Below are 19,125 nucleotides of genomic sequence, written 5' to 3'. Positions count from 1 at the left end.
TGCTGAAAGTTGAGCTCAGATTCGCGCTGGAAACGAGACACGATGCAGGGCCACGCTAGTGCTCTAAATCATTCCCTCCTCAAACATCATCCGTTAAACTACGTCCTCCTGAATTCCCCATAACTCATCCACAAGTCCAGCGTAAGTGTTATATATGGCAAAAGAGAAACGCTGCATAGGCTGCTTTCTTATAATCACTTACTGAAGATTGATTGGCTTTTTTTAAAAAAGCTAGTTAACACCATATGTTAACACCGTAAGTGCTGTTGTGACAGACTCAAGTATGGAGAGTTTACGGTACTTTTTTTGCGCCCTCCTTGAGTATAAGTTTGGACATGGTTATCATCAGACAGGAAGTATTTTAGCATATTTATACACACACAGCTCGGGCGATGACGTTTCTGTGGTTTATTGATCCTGTAATTGCAAATCCCACTGATGAATTGGAGCTTTTTTATTGGGAAGGGCTGATTGGGTCCAGGCCTCCTGGTTAAATGGCTTTTGCCTGCTTTGGACAGCAGCCGTCACAAAGATGTGTTGCAGTCCTTACTGAGTGCGTGAACCGTTCTGGCCAACGTTGAGCGCCTGTTTAATCAGAGCAGAAGCTTAACGCAGGAGAGGTTGAGTTCAGTTTCATTTTTTAACTGCTCTGTTTACATAACATTCCCTGAACTGAATTCTCACATTTCCGAAGCGCTCTAAAGATTGTATGCAATAGAAATGAGCTTTACTTCAGGTTGGTTTAACCCTTCAGTAGTCGGGGAATAGCAGTGCTGTAATTTGTGAAAGGACATTGGTTTGCTGGGGGAGTCTGATTCCAGTTGTGTGGCTGGTAGAATGTGATGTTTTCAATGTGCAGTCTGCACCATTTGCAACTCAAACCATTTCCCCTGTTCTCTCCCGTGAAGAATTTCTCATTTATGGTGAACACACTGAAGCTCTGCGAGTCAGTCATTCGTTCATTTTGCATTAAGTTCCATTGGTGGTGATGTATAATGAATTGGGTCATGTGACTGGTGTAGCGGGCTCTCCTGTGGTGTGGAGGTGTTTGTGTTTTTGGGGTGGGGGGGGAGGGGGGGTTGTTCCCGGTCTGTTTTTCTGTCCAGGTTCTTGTTTGTCCCTGACTCCCTCTTCCTGTAGTCCTGCATTTTGTCATTCATGCAGCTGAATTAATGGTTTGTTGTTGAGTACCACAAGTCCTTTTTTCCTGCATGGGCCAAAGTTCCTTTTTTTGGCACGCCCTTGTTTTATTTTTACACCCCCACCTGTGCCAAACTGCCACCCATTTTTTTTTTGCACTTTATTCATGTTTTAATTTTTTCTGTCCTTTATTCATTTTCCAAATTTGATAAATTTACATCCTGTTAATTAACTTTTTTTAAATTTTTTTTTTATTAGCATTTTTTTGGTCCTGTTTCCGGTTTCTTTATTTCGATTTCTTTCCCGCAACCTGGTGTCCTGTCGCCCCCGTTGTGTCTAGGTGCGCCCAAGCAGAGGCAGAGCCCCCTGCTGGCCGGGGGGGCGGCGGCTGCGGGGGCGGGGGGGCCGGACGCGGACCCGCTGCCCCCCTTCCACCCGTACCAGCCGCTGGAGTGCATCGTGGAGGAGACGGAGGGCAAGCTGAACGAGCTGGGCCAGCGCATCAGCGCCATCGAGAAGGCCCAGCTGCAGTCCCTGGAGCTGATCCAGGGGGAGCCGCTCACCAAAGACAAGATCGAGGAGCTGAAGAAGAGCCGCGAGGAGCAGGTGCAGAAGAAGAAGAGGATCCTGAAGGAGCTGCAGAAGGTGGAGCGGCAGCTGCAGCTCAAGACGCAGCAGCAGTTCACCAAAGAGTACATGGAGGCCAAGGGCCTGCGGGACGACCCGGGCGACCCCTCGCCCCCGACCCCGCCCCCGCACCCCGCCCGCCTCGGCCCCCCCGAGGGCCAGAGCGAGGACGGCCGGCTGCTCCCCGCCGAGCAGGACGAGGAGGAGGAGGAGGAGGACGACGACGACGACGATGATGAGGACGACGACGATGAAGAGGACGAGGAGGAGGAGGACGAAGAGGGGGAGGAGCTGGAGGAGGCGGACTGCGCCAAGCTGCCGCAGGTGGACACCATCCTGATCAGAGAGGCGCAGCAGCCCCCGCCGCCCCCGCCCCCCCAGCCCGGGCCCCCGCCCCCCCCGCTGCAGCCCGGCTTCGTCCCCGTGCAGCCGCTGGCCGCCCAGCAGTCCACCGACTTCGGCAGCGCGGACTACTCCGACTGCACCAGCGCCGACCTGCAGAGGGCGCTGGCGAGCCAGCAGATGCTGGGGCCCGGACTCCTGGCCCCGGCGCCCGACGGCCTCATGGTGGCCACGCCTGCACAGACACTCACCGACACGCTGGACGACATCATGGCAGGTGTGTTAAATGCACCCCCCCCCCAGTTCCCAAGTTTTATCTACTTTCCTTTTTCTTGCTTGTCAGTCATGCCCCCCTACTCCCCAACCTACCCCCAAACAGTTTTTTTTCCCCCTTTTTCCATTTGCTGTTTTTGAGGTCATGTTTGATGGACAGTATGGTCTGAAAAGGGACTAGGTGCGAGTGCCCTGGAGGTGTGAAGCTTTTATGCCCCTCCCTCTTTCCTTCGGTCATGTGATCGCATAAAGCGTGACTGAAGTTTTGCGCCATTTTCACAGTTTTATCGGTGCGGCCCCATGCCCTCCACCAATAGTCAGACTGTCTCCATCTTTCAGAAGCAAGAAATATCTCTGTTAATGGCAGATTTGTTTTGACGCAGATGTTAATTGGGCTTCTACATGTCCCTCAGGGCCTGTACCCTGCCTGTTGGTAGACAACAGCAGTGTCATCCTCACCCCTGGAATTCATTGGTTCTTCCTTTTTTTATAGGGCTATGTAAGTGTTATGGCAGGTTGTGGAAACCCAGGTAGAACATTCAACCGAATATTTCAAATCTGGGAATATGTGATTATGGGGCCTTTTCAAGCTCGTGCATATCATGTATAAATCAAAATGTCAGAATGAATAATAAGTGCGAATTTAAACCATTGCAGTTATGGAGCTGGGCGTTTTACCTCCATGGCTGTAGGTTCAATTCCCAGACCGGGCTCTGCTGTGGACCCCCAGGCGCAGGAGTAACAGCACTGTAAGCTGTGTGTCACTCTGGGTTCCTAAAAAAATGAATGAATAAAAATCAGATCAGTAGAGCGTCACTGAGCTGCGGTATTCCTGGTGCCTTTCCTGGTTTGGACACCAGGGGGCAGCGTGAGGTCCATCAGGGAGTTCAGGCCCTTTTAAAGGTCGTAAGGGTAATGGGATTAATCGCAGACAGGAGGCTCTGCAGGGCTGGATCGGGTTTCTCAGCGAGGTCCTGGGAGGGGGGTAAGAGTGAAGGAGGAAGCTGGGCGCGTCTGGAAGCCGCTTCCCCGTCGCGCTCGAGCGTCCCATCACTGCCCACCGAGGCCTGGCCTGGGCGTTATTCAGGGCTTCAGTGACCCGCGCGCTGACGGTACACCATTACCCATGATGCATCTGTTATTTTGACTTTCAGTCACTCAAACTGTTTTTAGGCCATGCTTTTTTGTTACTATTTTTCTAGTGCTTTTTTCCTTTTTTTGCCCTCCCCCCCCCCCCACCTCTCACAAATTGATTTCTGTTTACTCGTCACCCTCAGCTGAACGTGTTTGGCTCGAGGCTTGCGTGGGCTTGTTCTGGAGAGAGTGAACATGGCTGTGTTAACAGCGCTGTGTGTGTGTGTGTGTGTGTGTGTGTGTGTGTGTGTGTGTGTGTGTGTGTGTGTGTGTGTGTGTGTGTGTGTGTGTGTGTGTGTGTGTGTGTGTGTGTGTGTGTGTGTGTGTGTGTGTGTGTGTGTGTGTGTGTGTGTGTGTGTTTGTGTGGGGAACAGTATCCCGTCCTGTGAGGAGTCCGCAGGGAGACGGCCCCAATGTGAGCTTTTCGTCTTTAAGCAGACGTCAGCACATCTGCTGGGCTTGTAACGTTTGGTCACGTTGGGTCAGCGGTTCCTGACCTTGGACCCAGAGAGCCACAGCGTGTGTGGGTTGCAGTGGTCACTTACTGCTTAACTGGTGAAACACAACGGGCCATCGCATGGATAAATCACCTTTTTTAGCCCCAAATCTGTGGCTGTTTTTAATGTGAAGCTAAAAAGCCGCAAACAAGGACCATAGTTTGGGGATCCCTGATGAAGACGAGTTTCAGATCTGAAGATTACGTTTTTTGTTCCCCATGTTTCATTTCTCTCCTCGGTCACGCACGTAGCCTACAATCGGAACGCTAAAATGAAACTCCACATTACAGTTTGCGTTTTAGGGGTTTGGTTGACCCTGTCCAGACAGAATCAGTGCACAAAGCAAAGGATTAGATTCATAAATCACAAGCGTCCCAAGTAACAATGAGAGTGTAGTGGTCTGGCCATAATACACCAGTGATAAGTAATCCCTTTATAATCAACGCGTGGAAGGGGAAGTAGAGAGGTTTCTTGGTAGGGAAATTTAGAAAGGGAAGTCTGCCTCTCCTACGGCATCTCCCCCCCGTATCCATGAATCCTGGCCATGCAGTGTGTAGAGCGTTTTTTTTTTCAGCTGAACTCTGGGTTAATTAGGATTGGTTGAGCTCACCGTTTGTAGTTGTTACTTAGTTGCATGTGTTTCATCTGCTATAAACCCACTGTTAGAGGACCGGGCTGTTGTGGGATGTGTGTGTTAATATCAAACTTGTTGGTCAAATATTCTTAGTATCTGCCACTGGGAGGTGGTCTCAGTTAAGTGGTTAGAATGTCCTGCTCATTAACTAGTTATGTCCTCTGCAGTGGTAAAGGTTTATACCTGTCCATATTGCTCATGTAGATGGTTCATCCTTGCAGAAGGAACTTTGCTTGTGATCGCCTGTTTTCAGTCAAATGTATTTGGCTAATATCTGGACAACATCTCTTGATTATTTATTTTGTTCTTCTGCACAAACTGCTGTATGTAAGCTTATGTTTTTACATAAACATGAATAAAGCTCTATTTATAAGCCCAGTTTGTAAACCACTCTACACTGCCATCTAGTGTCCAGGATAGGTCTATGTCTGGTGAACAGCTGAAATAACCATTTAATTGACAGGCCTGAAATACATGATGGGAAGTGTAGTTTTCTCACTAACATCTCTCTCCCCGGCCCCTCATGTGTGGCAGCTGTGAGCAGCAGAGTGCCCATGCTGAGCACCACCACCTCGCCCACCCCCCAGCAGTCAGCGCAGACGTCCGGCAGCGGCGTGTCCCCTCCCTCCATGCTGCCGCTGTACCCCTCCGTGGACATCGACGCGCACGTAAGGCCCCTCCCCCTCCGCTCTGACCCCGCCCCCTCCCCGCCGGCTGCGAGACTGAGGTTGTTTCTGATTGGCAGACGGAGAGCAATCACGACACTGCGCTGACGCTGGCCTGTGCCGGGGGCCACGAGGAGCTGGTGTCTGTGCTGATCGCGCGCGGGGCCAACATCGAGCACCGCGACAAGAAGGGTGAGGAGCGTGCAACGTGCACGTATACGCGCGCACACACACACATACACACGCGCGCGCACACACACATACACACGCGCGCGCACACACACAGTATACACATACACACACACACACACACACACACACACACACAGTATACACATGCGCACGTATACGCGCACACACACACGCACACACACAGTATACACATGCGCACGTATACGCGCACACACACACGCACACACACAGTATACACATGCGCACGTATACGCGCACACACACACACAGTATACACATACACACACACACACACACACACACAGTATACACACACACACACACACACACACACACACAGTATACACACGCGCACACACACACACACACAGTATACACACGCTCACACACACACACACACACGGTATACACATGCACACGTATACACACGCACATGCACACACACACACACGGTATACACACGCACACACACACACACACAGTATACACATGCACACGTATACACGCACACACACACACAGCATACACACACACACACACACACACATGGTATACACATGCGCACACACACAGTATACACATGCACACCTATACGCGCGCACACACACACACACAGTATACACACACACACACACACACACAGTATACACATGCATGCACGCACGCACGCACACACACACACACACACAACACACAGTATACACATGCACACGTATACGCGCGCACATACACAGTATACACATGCACCCGTATACGCACGCACACACACGTACACACAGATACTCATGCGCATATACACACATGCATACACCCATGCACACTAAATAATACTGTTGACAAAGCCGTCTTCTGAACAGCCTCTTTTCAAAACTCTTTGCTCTCGAGGTTTATCTGTATCATGGGTTAGAGTACACACACACACACACACACACACACACACACATGAATTCATGCAGCCGAAGGAGCAAACAAACAGCCTTGAATAACCTGTACCCGATCTCTCTCTCTCTCTCTCCAGGCTTCACTCCTCTGATCCTCGCAGCTACAGCTGGTCACGTGGTGGTGGTGGAGATTCTGCTGGACAAAGGGGGCGACATCGAGGCCCAGTCTGAGAGAACCAAAGACACCCCTCTCTCCCTGGCCTGTTCAGGGGGCCGACAAGAGGTACGCGGGGACTCCCCCCCCCCCTCGTCTCCCCGAATCCTGCTCCAACCCCTCCCACATTCTCCACCTGCTGAAACCTTCACTGCACTCTTAATTCTCACCCCAGCTAATCAGCACTGAACGCAAAACCTGCACTACCTACTGAAACGTCCACCCACCCTAGCACATCAGCACCACCTACCCAAACCTTCACCCTACTAAAATTCTGAAAATGCATGAAAATGTGTGGTAAAATTGGTGAGATTTGAATAAAATACTGAGTTAAGCACAATGAAAATGGTCCCTGTATGGCATGAATACGTGTATGTGTGTAAGGTCTGAGTACCAGCTGTCTGTCCCATACGGTACTGGGGTACGTATGCACGTGCCCCCTCCTCGGTGATATTATGCATGTGTGTGACCCCCCTGATTTTTTGGCTGCAGGTGGTGGAGCTCCTGCTGCTTCGTGGGGCCAACAAGGAGCACCGCAACGTGTCGGACTACACCCCCCTCAGCCTGGCCGCCTCGGGGGGGTACGTCAACATCATCAAGATCCTCCTCAACGCCGGCGCCGAGATCAACTCCAGGTGCGTCTGACTCCGCCCCACTTCGCCTCCGCCTCAGTCTCAGATTGGCTGAGTGTGCTCCTGTGTCTGTGTCCATTCCCTCTGTCTGTTCGGCTGTCCATCTGTCCTCGACTGCTGTTTTGCATGACTGGCAAGGGGCGGAGCTAAAAGGGGTATTACTGGGAAAGGTTTCCCAGGTACTAGCAGGTCCGGGGGGGTCCTTAGCAGTGGGGTGTGTCTGTGTGTGTGTGTGTGTGTGTGTGTGTGTGTGTGTGTGTGTGTGTGTGTGTGTGTGAGAGAGTGGGCAGGGCCTTTCTCATTTTTTTCTTTGCACAGATCATTCATAGATCTGTCCCTGTTTCTGGCTGCCCCTGGTTATCTGTCTGCCTGTACCTCCCTCTGAGTGTGCTTATTTCTGCTTGTCTGACGGGGGCCGTATGTCCCCAGTAGTCTCTGTGTCTTCCTGGCTGTGTCTGTGACTGACTGCTCCCCGCGTTGCTGTTGATTAAGTCCTGATCTCAGAGCCTGGGCGCTGCACTGTGGCTGCCCACTGCTCCTAAGTAGCTATGATGGGTCAAACGCTGAGGACAAACTACCCCACAGGGTTCAATAAAGTGTGTCTACCTTCTCCCCCCACCCCCCCGCAGGACGGGCAGCAAGCTGGGCATCTCCCCCCTGATGCTGGCGGCCATGAACGGGCACGTGCCGGCGGTGAAGCTGCTGCTGGACATGGGCTCGGACATCAACGCGCAGATCGAGACCAACCGCAACACGGCGCTGACGCTGGCCTGCTTCCAGGGCCGGGCCGAGGTGGTCAGCCTGCTGCTGGACCGCAAGGCCAACGTGGAGCACCGGGCCAAGGTGAGATCTAAGGGCTGGCGCTCCTCAGGGGGGAGCCCGGTTCTCAGGGACGTCCTCCCAGCAGCTCCATGCGCTCGTCATTCCTCCAGTTCCACAGCCGTAGTTTTTTTGTTCATAGTGAGGTGGTGCAGCACGGTTTGCTTATCATTGGTCACTCATCATTTTGTCTGCCAAGATGCACCCTGGGCCTGTTTTATTTCATTTTAATGTGTGTAATATTTGTTTCTGTTATTTTTAAAAATTTGTCCTCCTTGTCACATCCATGTTAATTAAAGCCGCATCAATGGCGAACTGTTTTAAATGATCTTTCGACATTAGCTGTCACAGCTTAGAGCTCAGTCTTTGTGAGGTAACCCTTCCCCCCCGCCCCCCCATCCCAGACCGGTCTGACCCCGCTGATGGAGGCTGCGTCCGGCGGGTACGCGGAGGTGGGGCGCGTGCTGCTGGATAAGGGCGCCGACGTGAACGCCCCGCCTGTCCCCTCGTCCCGGGACACCGCCCTCACCATCGCTGCTGACAAGGGCCACTACAAGTTCTGCGAGCTGCTCATCAACAGGTGAGGGGCGGGGCTTAGGGCACCGTGAGCTCTCACTGGCCTCGGCTGCCGTGCTTAAAACCATCGCTTTGCACATTCCCTCTCTCACTCACCTCAAACCACCTCTCTCTCTCCCGCTCCCTCTTAATTTCTCCCTCCCTCCATCCTTCTCCCCTCTCCCTCCATTCCTCCCTCTCTCCTTCCTTTCTCCTGTCCTTTCTCTCCCTCTCTCTGCCGCCCTCCGTCCATCCCTCACTTTCTCTCCCCCCCCCCCACAGAGGAGCTCACATCGACGTGCGTAATAAGAAGGGGAACACGCCGCTGTGGCTAGCGGCTAACGGCGGGCACTTTGACGTGGTGCAGCTCCTGGTTCAGGCCGGCGCCGACGTGGACGCCGCCGACAACCGCAAGATCACCCCCCTCATGGCGGCTTTCCGCAAGGTAGGGCCCCCAAAGGCCCCCAAACTGCACCCCTAATGTACATCCTCTCTTTCTCTAAAGACTAAAGACAAGGTGAAACAAGGACTTCTCCACTTTGCTGCATAACCAAGTTTGCCTAAACTGTACCCACCACATCATATCTCTCGCTGAGTCTCTCTGCAAAGCGGTTAACCTCTGACCCCTGACCTCTGTTTGCAGGGTCATGTGAAGGTGGTGCAGTACCTGGTGAAAGAAGTCAATCAGTTCCCCTCTGACATCGAGTGCATGAGATACATCGCCACTATCGCCGACAAGGTGAGATACGGACACCCCCGCTGTGGGTGCTCTGTGTGTGAGCTTAGTGTCTGAAAGGGACAGAAATGGCGGCGTTCTTTTGGGTCAAGTGTGTGTGTGTGTGTGTGTGTGTGGAGGGTGGCGGCAGCAGTAAGAACTGTGTGGTTCATGGGTGTGATGTCAGAAAGAGGCGTGGTTCATGGGTGTGATGTCAGAAAGGGGCGTGGTTCATGGGTGTGATGTCAGAAAGGGGTGTGGTTTGCAGGTGTGATGTCAGGAAGGGCCATGGTTTTCAGGTCCCTGGCTGACTGCAGTTGTGTTGTTCCTTAGGAGCTGCTGAAGAAGTGTCACCAGTGCATGGAGACCATCGTTAAAGCCAAAGACCAGCAGGCGGCCGAGGCCAACAAGAACGCCAGCATCCTGCTGAAGGAGCTGGACCTGGAGAAGGTGCGTGACCATGTCTTAGGCCCTACTTTCTGCTTCCTGCTGCCTTTCAAAATACATTTCTGATTTATTTCTGTAGCGCATTTTACAACCACAAAACAACCACAACCCTGGTGTAACCACAAACACAAGTTTAGGGCAATAGTGGCAATGATACCATGCCAGTCTGTCACAAGCTATAAGCTCCCTACTATGTCTCTGACTGGGCTCGTTTTTGCCCTATTCTACTGTTTCCAACTGTATATTTTTACTGTTTCTGACTCTACACTTCTGCTGTTTCTGACTGTTCAATTTTACACTACTCCTGCCTGACCTTACTCTCCGATTCTTACTCTAATTTCTACCGCTGTTATGACTTTGCAGTCCACTGTTTCTGACTCCACCGTGTTTTCTGACTGATAACGTCCTGTCCGAGATGGCAGATAACCCGTTTGCGTTCTGAGACGCAGCCTGTTGCTCGTCTCCTCCCGTGAAAGGCAGAGTTCGGGCCTTAAGTGTTTTTAATCCCGATCCGACAGTCGAGAGAGGAGAGCAAGAAGCAGGCCCTGGCCGCCAAGCGGGAGAAGCGCAAGGAGAAACGCAAGAAGAAGAAGGAGGAGCAGAAGAGGAAGCTGGAGGAGGAGGAGGAGGCCAAGGTGAAGGAGGCGTTCTCCGAAATGCAGGACCAGGAGAAGGACTCTGCCGAAGGTAAAAGATCAGCGTTCTCTCCGTTTCCCAGCGCGCGCTCCCGTGTTGAGTGTGTGCGTGCGTGAGCACCTGTCTGTCTCTGTGTGTGGTTATAAGGGCACGGTAGCAGTTAAACTGGGTTTGAGGAGTGTCTGCCAAATGGGCTGAAATGTCTGCCATGTTTTTTTTTCCCTCATTTCCTGTCTTATTTTTGAGTTAAATTTCAAGTTTAAACTTGACTAAAAAGACTGAAGGCATGACAGGCACTGTATGAGTTTGTGTGTCTGTGCGATGAATGGCTGGACATGCGCGCTCACCTTTGACCTCTCATGATTTCCCCCCCCCCCCCCCCGGTGTTCCTGCAGAGGCGGAGGTCCCCATCGAGCCCCCCAGCGCCACCACCACCACCACCATCGGCATCTCGGCCACCTCCCCCACCTTCACCTGCGCCTTCGGCAAGAAGCGCGCCGGCGCGGCCACCACGCCCACCGCCAGCCGCAAGAACAAGAAGAACAAGACCAAGGACTGCGCCAGCGAGCCCATCATCCTGCAGGACCCGCAGGTGGCGCTGGCGCAGCAGAAGGCCGACCGCAACAAGATCCAGGGCGAGCCGCGGGGCGGGGGGGCGCCGGGCGGGCACAGCGACTCCGACAACCTGGACAGCGCCGACTGCAACAGCGAGAGCAGCTGCAGCGGCAAGAGCCAGGAGCTCAACTACCTGCCCGACCTGCCCTCGTCCTCCTCGTCCTCCTCCTCCTCCTCTTCCTCCGGCCCCTCCCACCCCCCGCCCGTCCCCGAGAAGCGGCAGTGCCCCTCCCTGCACAGCGCGCGGGACGACAAGGTCACCGTGTCCATCTCCAAACCCCAGCAGAAGTAAGCCGTGAGCTCCACTCTGTCAGCTCAGCGATGCGTTCGTGCTTCATGGTCTGATATAGGCAAGAGTTACTCATTTGCCAGGGTTTAGAAGTGTTTTTAGAGGTGCAGGTTCCATGGAAATAAGAAACAGCTGAAAGGGAGGTACTGAGAATGGACTAGCCTCTTACAATGATGGGGAAAAAACTCACCTGACAGAGTGCTGTTATGCTGTATATCAGCAAAGCTGTGGTTTGGTCATAGCCATGAGGTCACAATAAAAGCTAATCACAGACAAGCTGTTCTATTGTATAACAGTTCTACTAGCCTGTTAGTTATCTATCAAGTCATGAATGAGATGACCGATTATGATTTTTTAAAATCATTTGGCTCCCAACAAATATAGTTCTGTCATGATTCCGTTGTAAAAAACTTTTTTTTTTTTAAATTTTTTTTTTTAAACAACATATCAATTAGAATGCCAAGCAGAATAATGTGTTATTGTAAAAGGTTGCTGTGCTGTTGTACTGCACGTCAGCACTCCAACAGAATAATCCAACAGAACTAACTGGGTATGAATGAGTATATCTTGCTCCTTTGAGAAGAAGAGGAGATAACGTGGATGTGCTAATATATTTATAACTGGTTCAGACTGGTTCAGACTGGTTCTAACTGGTTCATGTGCTCTTCCCCCTGCAGGGTTCCTGAATCCACAAGCGACTTGACTCACCACTCCTTTTCCTCGGCCTTGAAGACGATGTCACTGCCCGTGTCGTCCCCCAACAGCAAGATGAACCTCACCAGCCCCAAGAGGGGCCAGAAGAGGGAGGACGGCTGGAAGGAGGTGGTGCGAAGGTCGGTGTCCCGTTTAAATGGATCCCCCTCAAACATAACCTCACTCAATCCTAATCTTCCTGTTCACCAAAACATTTTCATACAATTTATGTGGTGTGAAAAGTTTAAAGGGTTGGAATGATTCAGTCAGTTCTACAGTGGAGTGTGAAAGGGGTATAATGAGCCAGCCTGGTTCAGCTCTACAGTGGAAAAGGGGTATAATGAGCCAGCCTGGTTCAGCTCTACAGTGGAAAAGGGGTATAATAAGCCAGTCTGGTTCCAGTTCTACAGTGGGAAAGGGGTATAATGAGCCAGCCTGGTTCAGCTCTATATTGGGAAAGGGGTATAATAAGCCAGTCTAGTTCCAGCTCTACAGTGGGAAAGGGGTATAATGAGCCAGCCTGGTTCAGCTCTACAGTGGGAAAGGGGTATAATGAGCCAGCCTGGTTCCAGATCTACAGTGGGAAAGGGCTTTAATGAGCCAGCCTGGTTCAGCTGTACAGTGGGAAAGGGGTATAATGAGCCAGCCTGGTTCAGCTCTACAGTGGGAAAGGGGTATAATGAGCCAGCCTGGTTCAGCTCTACAGTGGGAAAGGGGTATAATGAGCCAGCCTGGTTCAGCTCTACAGTGGGAAAGGGGTATAATAAGCCAGTCTGGTTCCTGCTCTACAGTGGGAAAGGGGTATAATGAGCCAGCCTGGTTCAGCTGTACAGTGGGAAAGGGGTGTAATGAGTCAGCCTGGTTCCTGCTCTACAGTGGGAAAGGGGTATAATGAGCCAGCCTGGTTCAGCTGTACAGTGGGAAAGGGGTATAATGAGCCAGCCTGGTTCAGCTGTACAGTGGGAAAGGGGTGTAATGAGTCAGCCTGGTTCCTGCTCTACAGTGGGAAAGGGGTATAATGAGCCAGCCTGGTTCAGCTGTACAGTGGAAAAGGGGTGTAATGAGCCAGCCTGGTTCAGCTCTACTGTGGGAAAGGGGTATAATGAGCCAGCCTGGTTCAGCTGTACAGTGGGAAAGGGGTGTAATGAGTCAGCCTGGTTCCTGCTCTACAGTGGGAAAGGGGTGTAATGAGTCAGCCTGGTTCCTGCTCTACAGAGGGAAAGGGGTATAATGAGCCATCCTGGTTTAGCTCTACAGTGGGAAAGGGCTAAATCTCATGGAAAATGTGTAGGTGCACACACCTGACCTGAGCCTTGTCCGTCTGCTCAGATCTAAGAAGCTGTCTGTCCCGGCGTCCGTGGTGTCGCGGATCATGGGCAGAGGCGGCTGCAACATCACTGCCATCCAGGACGTGACGGGCGCCCACATCGACGTGGACAAACAGAAGGACAAGAACGGAGAGCGCATGATCACCATCCGGTACCCGACCCCTGGCTGCTCGTTACAAAGCCATGTTTTACCGGCCAGTCACACAGTCACTGCACTCACAAGCTTCTAGCCCTTTAAGGTGTGAGATCAGAAATGTGTGATTAGAATGTTCGTAACTGAACATTCTAATGCTGATGTCACAATCACTGCTGGTAACTGAAAGCAGTGGGGTTCTAGAACACTGACTTGGAATTTTAAAAAAACATTGCAAAAGCCCTGCTCTTCAAACAGTGATGTCTCTACCAGCCTACGTAGCTTGAAACGAATGCGTTTCAAAACTTAGTACCGATAAAGATACAGTAAATGTTAAGTTGAAATTTTTATTTCACTAGGTTCTTTTTGGCATGAATGAGCGATTGAAGTCTAACCAAAGCTACACGTTTGAAGTGTGGGCGTGTGTAGTAGTGTTTTGTGGGTCTTTAGGGGAGTGTGTGCAGTGGGGCTGTTGCGTGACGCTCTGGCGTGACTCTGGCGTGTTCTCAGGGGCGGCACGGAGTCTACACGCCACGCGGTGCAGCTGATCAACGCGCTGATCCAGGACCCGGCCAAGGAGCTGGAGGACCTGATCCCGCGAAACCACATCCGCGTGCCCGGCACCAACACCAAGATGGGCTCCACCTTCACCACGGCGACGGGCTCCACCAGCACCGCGGCGGCCGGCTCCAAGGGGCTGCCGTCGGTGGTGCCGTCCTCGGGCGTGTCCTTCCAGTCCTCCTCCTCCTCGGGCCCGCAGGGCGCGGGCAAGGGCGGGAAGAGCCTGTCGCCCGGGGTGCGGCCGCCGTTCGTGTCCCTCCCGCTGGCCTACGCCCACCCGCAGCTGGCCCTGCTGGCCGCGCAGACTATGCACCAGATCCGCCACCCGCGGCTGCCCATGGCGCAGTTCGGCGGCACCTTCACCCCCTCGCCCAACACCTGGGGGCCCTTCCCCGTGCGGCCCGTCAGCCCGGGGAGCGCCAACAGCTCCCCGAAACACAACGGGGGCGGAGCCGCCGCCACGGCCAGGTCCGGCCCCTCCCACGCCGAGCACGCGGCCCCCGGCCCCGCCCCCGTCGCCCAGGCGACCACCTCGCCCTCCGGCCCGGCCCCGCCCTCTCTCGCCGGCACCCCCACCCCCTCCTCCGTCAGGAAGCAGCTGTTCTCCGCGGAGCCCAAGGCGGCAGCGGCGGTAACGGCGGTATCCAGCGCCGCGACCAGCGCGTGCAGCAGCGTGCGGTCCTCCAGCTCCCCCGCCCCCCTGGTCTCTGCCCCGCCCACCACGCCTCCCACCCCGCCCCCTCCTCCGCCCATAGCCCCGCCCACACAGCAGGCCCCGCCCCCTAAACCCGAGCCCTGCGCCGCTGCCACGCCCAGCAAGGAGAAGTCCTCCTCAGAGCAGCAGGCCACGCCCGTTTTGGGCGGAGCCACCGAAGGCGCCGGCCCCTTGTCTTTCCCGCCCCGCCCGTCGCCCTCCCCCCCCAGCCCGAGCTCCGGCAGCAGCAGCTCCCAATGTCCTTCGCTCCGAACGCAGACCCCTCCCCCCTTCGGCCCCGCCCTGCTCCGGCCCTCCCGCGCCGCGCCCTGCGGCCGTCTGCGTTGGCTCGGTCTCGCACGCGGGCCCCACCCTGCCTCATTTCACCGCCCCCCGCTCCTCCCCCCGCGTGCAGCCCGCCGGGCCATTCTACCCGCTGGCTCCAGGGGGCGCCCTGCAGGACCCGCAGTCCGTCTTCGCGGCCCCCCAGGAGCCCCTGAAGCAGCCCCCGCCCCAGCAGCAGCAGCAGCAGCAGCAGGGCATGGCCCCGCCCTCGCTGCCGATGGGCATGATGAACGGCTCTCAGATGCACCTCCACGGCGCAGGGAAAGGCCCGCTGCCCCCCAACTTCGGCCCCGCCGCCCTCTTCAACCATTTCAGCAGCATGTTCGACAGCAGCCAGGTGGGCAACAGCCAGGTGTGGGGCGCGTGCCACCTGCCCGCCCGCACCCCGCCCGAGCAGGCCTACGGCGCCCCGCCCGCCTACATGGGCGGCATGGGGCAGATGGAGGGCGTCATGCCCCCCCCGGACAGCTCCAAAGCCCCCGGGTACCGCTGCGGCTCCCAGAGGATCGTCAGCAGCCCCATCGGTGAGACACGGGGACCCCGAGCGGGACCCCCCCCCCTTTCTGACACAGGGACCCCCAGCGGGACCCCCCCCTTTCTGACACAGGGACCCCCAGCGGGACCCCACCCTTTCTGACACAGGGACCCCGAGCGGGACCCCCCCCTTTCTGACACAGGGACCCCGAGCGGACCCCCCCCTTTCTGACACAGGGACCCCCAGCGGACGCCCCCCCTTTCTGACACAGGGACCCCCAGCGGGACCCCCCCCTTTCTGACACAGGGACCCCCAGCGGGACCCCCCCTTTCTGACACAGGGACCCCGAGCGGGACCCCCCCCTTTCTGACACAGGGACCCCCAGCGGGACCCCCCCCCTTTCTGACACAGGGACCCCCAGCGGGACCCCCCCCTTTCTGTGTGTCAGGGGCCCCCAGCAGGACCCCCCCCCCTTTCTGACACAGGGACCCCGCCGCCTTACTGACACAGGACCCCCAACAGGACCCCCCCCCCCTTTCTGACACAGGGGCCCCCAGCAGGACCCCCCCCCCCTTTCTGTGTGTCGGGGGCCTTTCCCTCAGGAAGAATGTTCTCTACATGTTTCAAGAAATACATCTTGTCTGGTGATCGCTGCAGTTATGAGATGTATTTAGAAAACTAAATAGCTGTTTGTGTAAGCACTCACACGGGCACACACGCACAAAGCACACACACGCACAGCCAGTTTAGTTTAATTGAGGCATAATTGATCCCGCTATATCCAATTTAATGGAATGGCAGATTAGACATGCTTCTATTTACAGAGTTATGTTAAAATAGCCAGTGCAGTCCTGCCTGTGTGTTTATTGTGGTGCCCTTGGTAAGGGTCACTGCTGTCATTTTTCTCCAGATTAACTGTCGCTACTGTTATTATCAAATATTATTACCAGGCTGATGGTATGTGATGCAAAGTGCCCACAAATGATGTCAAGAGTCCACATTTGGAGGGAAGACAAGTAAATTAGTTAATAAATTAATAAATGTTGGATTTCAGAAAACCGTTCAAATGGCTACCTCATCTTCTCGCTGAACGTTTTCAGGCATGCACCCCATGGACCCTTCCGGAAACTCCATCTCTACGTCCGCCGCGCTGACCAGCTTCGCCACGAGCATCTCGGGGAGCCCCGTGTTCCTGCAGGGCCCCGCCCCCGTGACCACGCCCTCTTTCAGCCGCCAGCACTTCTCCCCCCACCCCTGGAGTGCTTCCACTTCCTGTACGGCAGCCCGTAATCCCCCGCCCTCTTCCTGGTTACGTAGAGGCATTCAAAACCAACGCAGCAGCGGTGCATGTTCACAAGAGAGAAGCAAGTTGCACATCTTGATATTTTCATGAGGGTCTTTCTCAGATTGGCTTCTCTCTGCACACTCTCTGCTTCTGTCTGTCTGTCTGTCTCTGTCTGTCTGATTGCCTGTGTTCAATCCTGTCAGATTCCCCCTTTCACTGTTCTGTGCTCTTGTCTTTATCAGATTCACCTCTGTCACTGTCTGTCTGTCAGTCTGTGTCTGTCTGTGTCCATCTATCTGCCTGTTTGATGGGTATTATTGACCGTTTGATTGGTATTATTGACCGTTAGGTGGGTATTATTGACCGTTAGGGTGGTATTATTGACCGTTTGATGGGTATTATTGACCGTTAGGGTGGTATTATTGACCATTTGATTGGTATTATTGACCGTTAGGGTGGTATTATTGACCATTTGATTGGTATTATTGACCATTAGGGTGGTATTATTGACCATTTGATTGGTATTATTGACCATTAGGGTGGTATTATTGATCATTTGATGGGTATTATTGACCGTTTGATGGGTATTATTAACCCATTGATGGGTATTATTGATCGTTAGGTGGGTATTATTGATCGTTAGGTGGGTATTATTGACCGTTAGGGTGGTATTATTGACCGTTAGGTGGGTATTATTGACCGTTAGGGTGGTATTATTGACCGTTTGATGGGTATTATTGACCGTTAGGGTGGTATTATTGACCGTTAGGGTGGTATTATTGACCGTTAGGGTGGTATTATTGACCGTTTGATGGGTATTATTAACCCTTTGATGGGTATTATTGATCGTTAGGTGGGTATTATTGATCGTTAGGTGGGTATTATTGACCGTTAGGGTGGTATTATTGACCATTTGATTGGTATTATTGACCGTTAGATGGGTATTATTGAACGTTTGATGGGTATTATTGAACGTTAGGTGGGTATTATTGACCGTTTGATGGGTATTATTGACCGTTTGATGGGTATTATTGAACGTTAGGTGGGTATTATTGACCGTTAGGGTGGTATTATTGACCGTTTGATTGGTATTATTGACCGTTAGGTGGGTATTAATGACCATTAGATTGGTATTATTGACCATTAGGTGGGTATTATTGATCGTTAGGTGGGTATTATTGACCGTTAGGGTGGGTATTATTGACCGTTAGGTGGGTATTATTGACCGTTTGATGGGTATTATTGAACGTTAGGGTGGTATTATTGACCGTTAGGTGGGGATTATTGACCATTAGGTGGGGATTATTGACCATTTGATTGGTATTATTGACCGTTAGGGTGGTAATGCTCACTCTTGTGCCCGTCTGTGCCGCGCTGCCCGGTGTAACGATTGCGTCTGCTCCTCTCCCCGCCCCCCCAGGTGAGTCCCCGGTGCCCTCGGTGTCGTCGGGGGCGTCCTCCCCGCTCTCGGCGTCGGTGGCGGCGCCGGCGATGGTCCAGGCCAAGCCCAGCAGCGCCAACCAGCAGGACCGCAAGGTGCCGCAGCCAATCGGCACCGAGCGCCTGGCCCGCATCCGCCAGACCGGCTCGGTCAACCCCGCCGCCATGCTCACCACCAACTACACCCCGCCCGTCGGCCAGGGGGGCATCTGGTCTTTCGGCGTTGGGAGCGCCTCTGGTGAGGATTTGGCGGGATGTGGGGGTTTTATTTTGGGGGGTGGGGGGCTAAGGAGTTTAATGCAGTGATCCTCAGCATGATTTACTTGTGGGACACAGTGATTTGGGCTGCATTATCGCTACGCTCTGGCCTTAGTGAGTGTGTGATGCACTGATTTGGTGCGAGTGTCTGTGGGTGCGGTGAGTAGGAGTGGCTTGAGTGGGTGCATGTGGTACGCGTGTGCGTGTGGTAAGCGTGTTGGGTCGTTCTGACCCGCCCCCTGCCCCTCCCCCGCAGAGGCCATGTCGGGCTGGTCACAGCCGCTGATGAGCAGTCACATGATGCAGCAGCAGCTGCCCGAGCAGTCAGCCTTCTCCCAGCACCAGCCCATGGAGAGGGACGACACGGGCATCGTGGCGCCCTCCAACACCTTCCACCAGCCCCTGCCCAGCAGCTACATGGACTTCCCCAAGGTCAGTGCGCCGCCTCCCAGAAGGAGGGGTCCCTCCCAAAACTGGGGTCAGCTCTCCCAAAACGAGGGGTCCCCTCTCTCAAAACCAGGGATTCCCTCTAAAACAGTGCATTTTACTCCAGATTTTCCAGGCTTGTTACCGTTTTCCTCCCTGTAATGCAGGCTAATTGGAGGC

At 53.9% G+C, this 19,125-nt stretch overlaps 1 protein-coding gene across 1 annotated transcript in view; it reads left to right on the top strand.

The window, feature by feature from the left end:
• Positions 1-19,125, top strand: part of ankhd1 (ankyrin repeat and KH domain containing 1) — a 60,266-nt gene that overhangs the window by 39,924 nt on the left and 1,217 nt on the right. Inside the window, 20 exon segments of the mRNA XM_064351927.1 lie at positions 1,481-2,386; positions 5,182-5,315; positions 5,393-5,504; positions 6,523-6,668; positions 7,092-7,234; positions 7,861-8,074; positions 8,455-8,630; positions 8,888-9,050; positions 9,249-9,344; positions 9,654-9,770; positions 10,286-10,454; positions 10,799-11,306; positions 11,985-12,140; positions 13,330-13,479; positions 13,972-14,930; positions 14,933-15,001; positions 15,004-15,585; positions 16,637-16,810; positions 18,242-18,499; positions 18,776-18,951. Coding sequence (XP_064207997.1) covers positions 1,481-2,386; positions 5,182-5,315; positions 5,393-5,504; positions 6,523-6,668; positions 7,092-7,234; positions 7,861-8,074; positions 8,455-8,630; positions 8,888-9,050; positions 9,249-9,344; positions 9,654-9,770; positions 10,286-10,454; positions 10,799-11,306; positions 11,985-12,140; positions 13,330-13,479; positions 13,972-14,930; positions 14,933-15,001; positions 15,004-15,585; positions 16,637-16,810; positions 18,242-18,499; positions 18,776-18,951 — 5,408 coding nt within the window.

Source organism: Anguilla rostrata, chromosome 9 (genome assembly GCF_018555375.3).
Source record: "Anguilla rostrata isolate EN2019 chromosome 9, ASM1855537v3, whole genome shotgun sequence".
NCBI lineage: Eukaryota > Metazoa > Chordata > Actinopteri > Anguilliformes > Anguillidae > Anguilla > Anguilla rostrata.
Note: the sequence above shows the minus strand (reverse complement) of the source record. Positions and strands in the feature narration are given on the sequence as shown.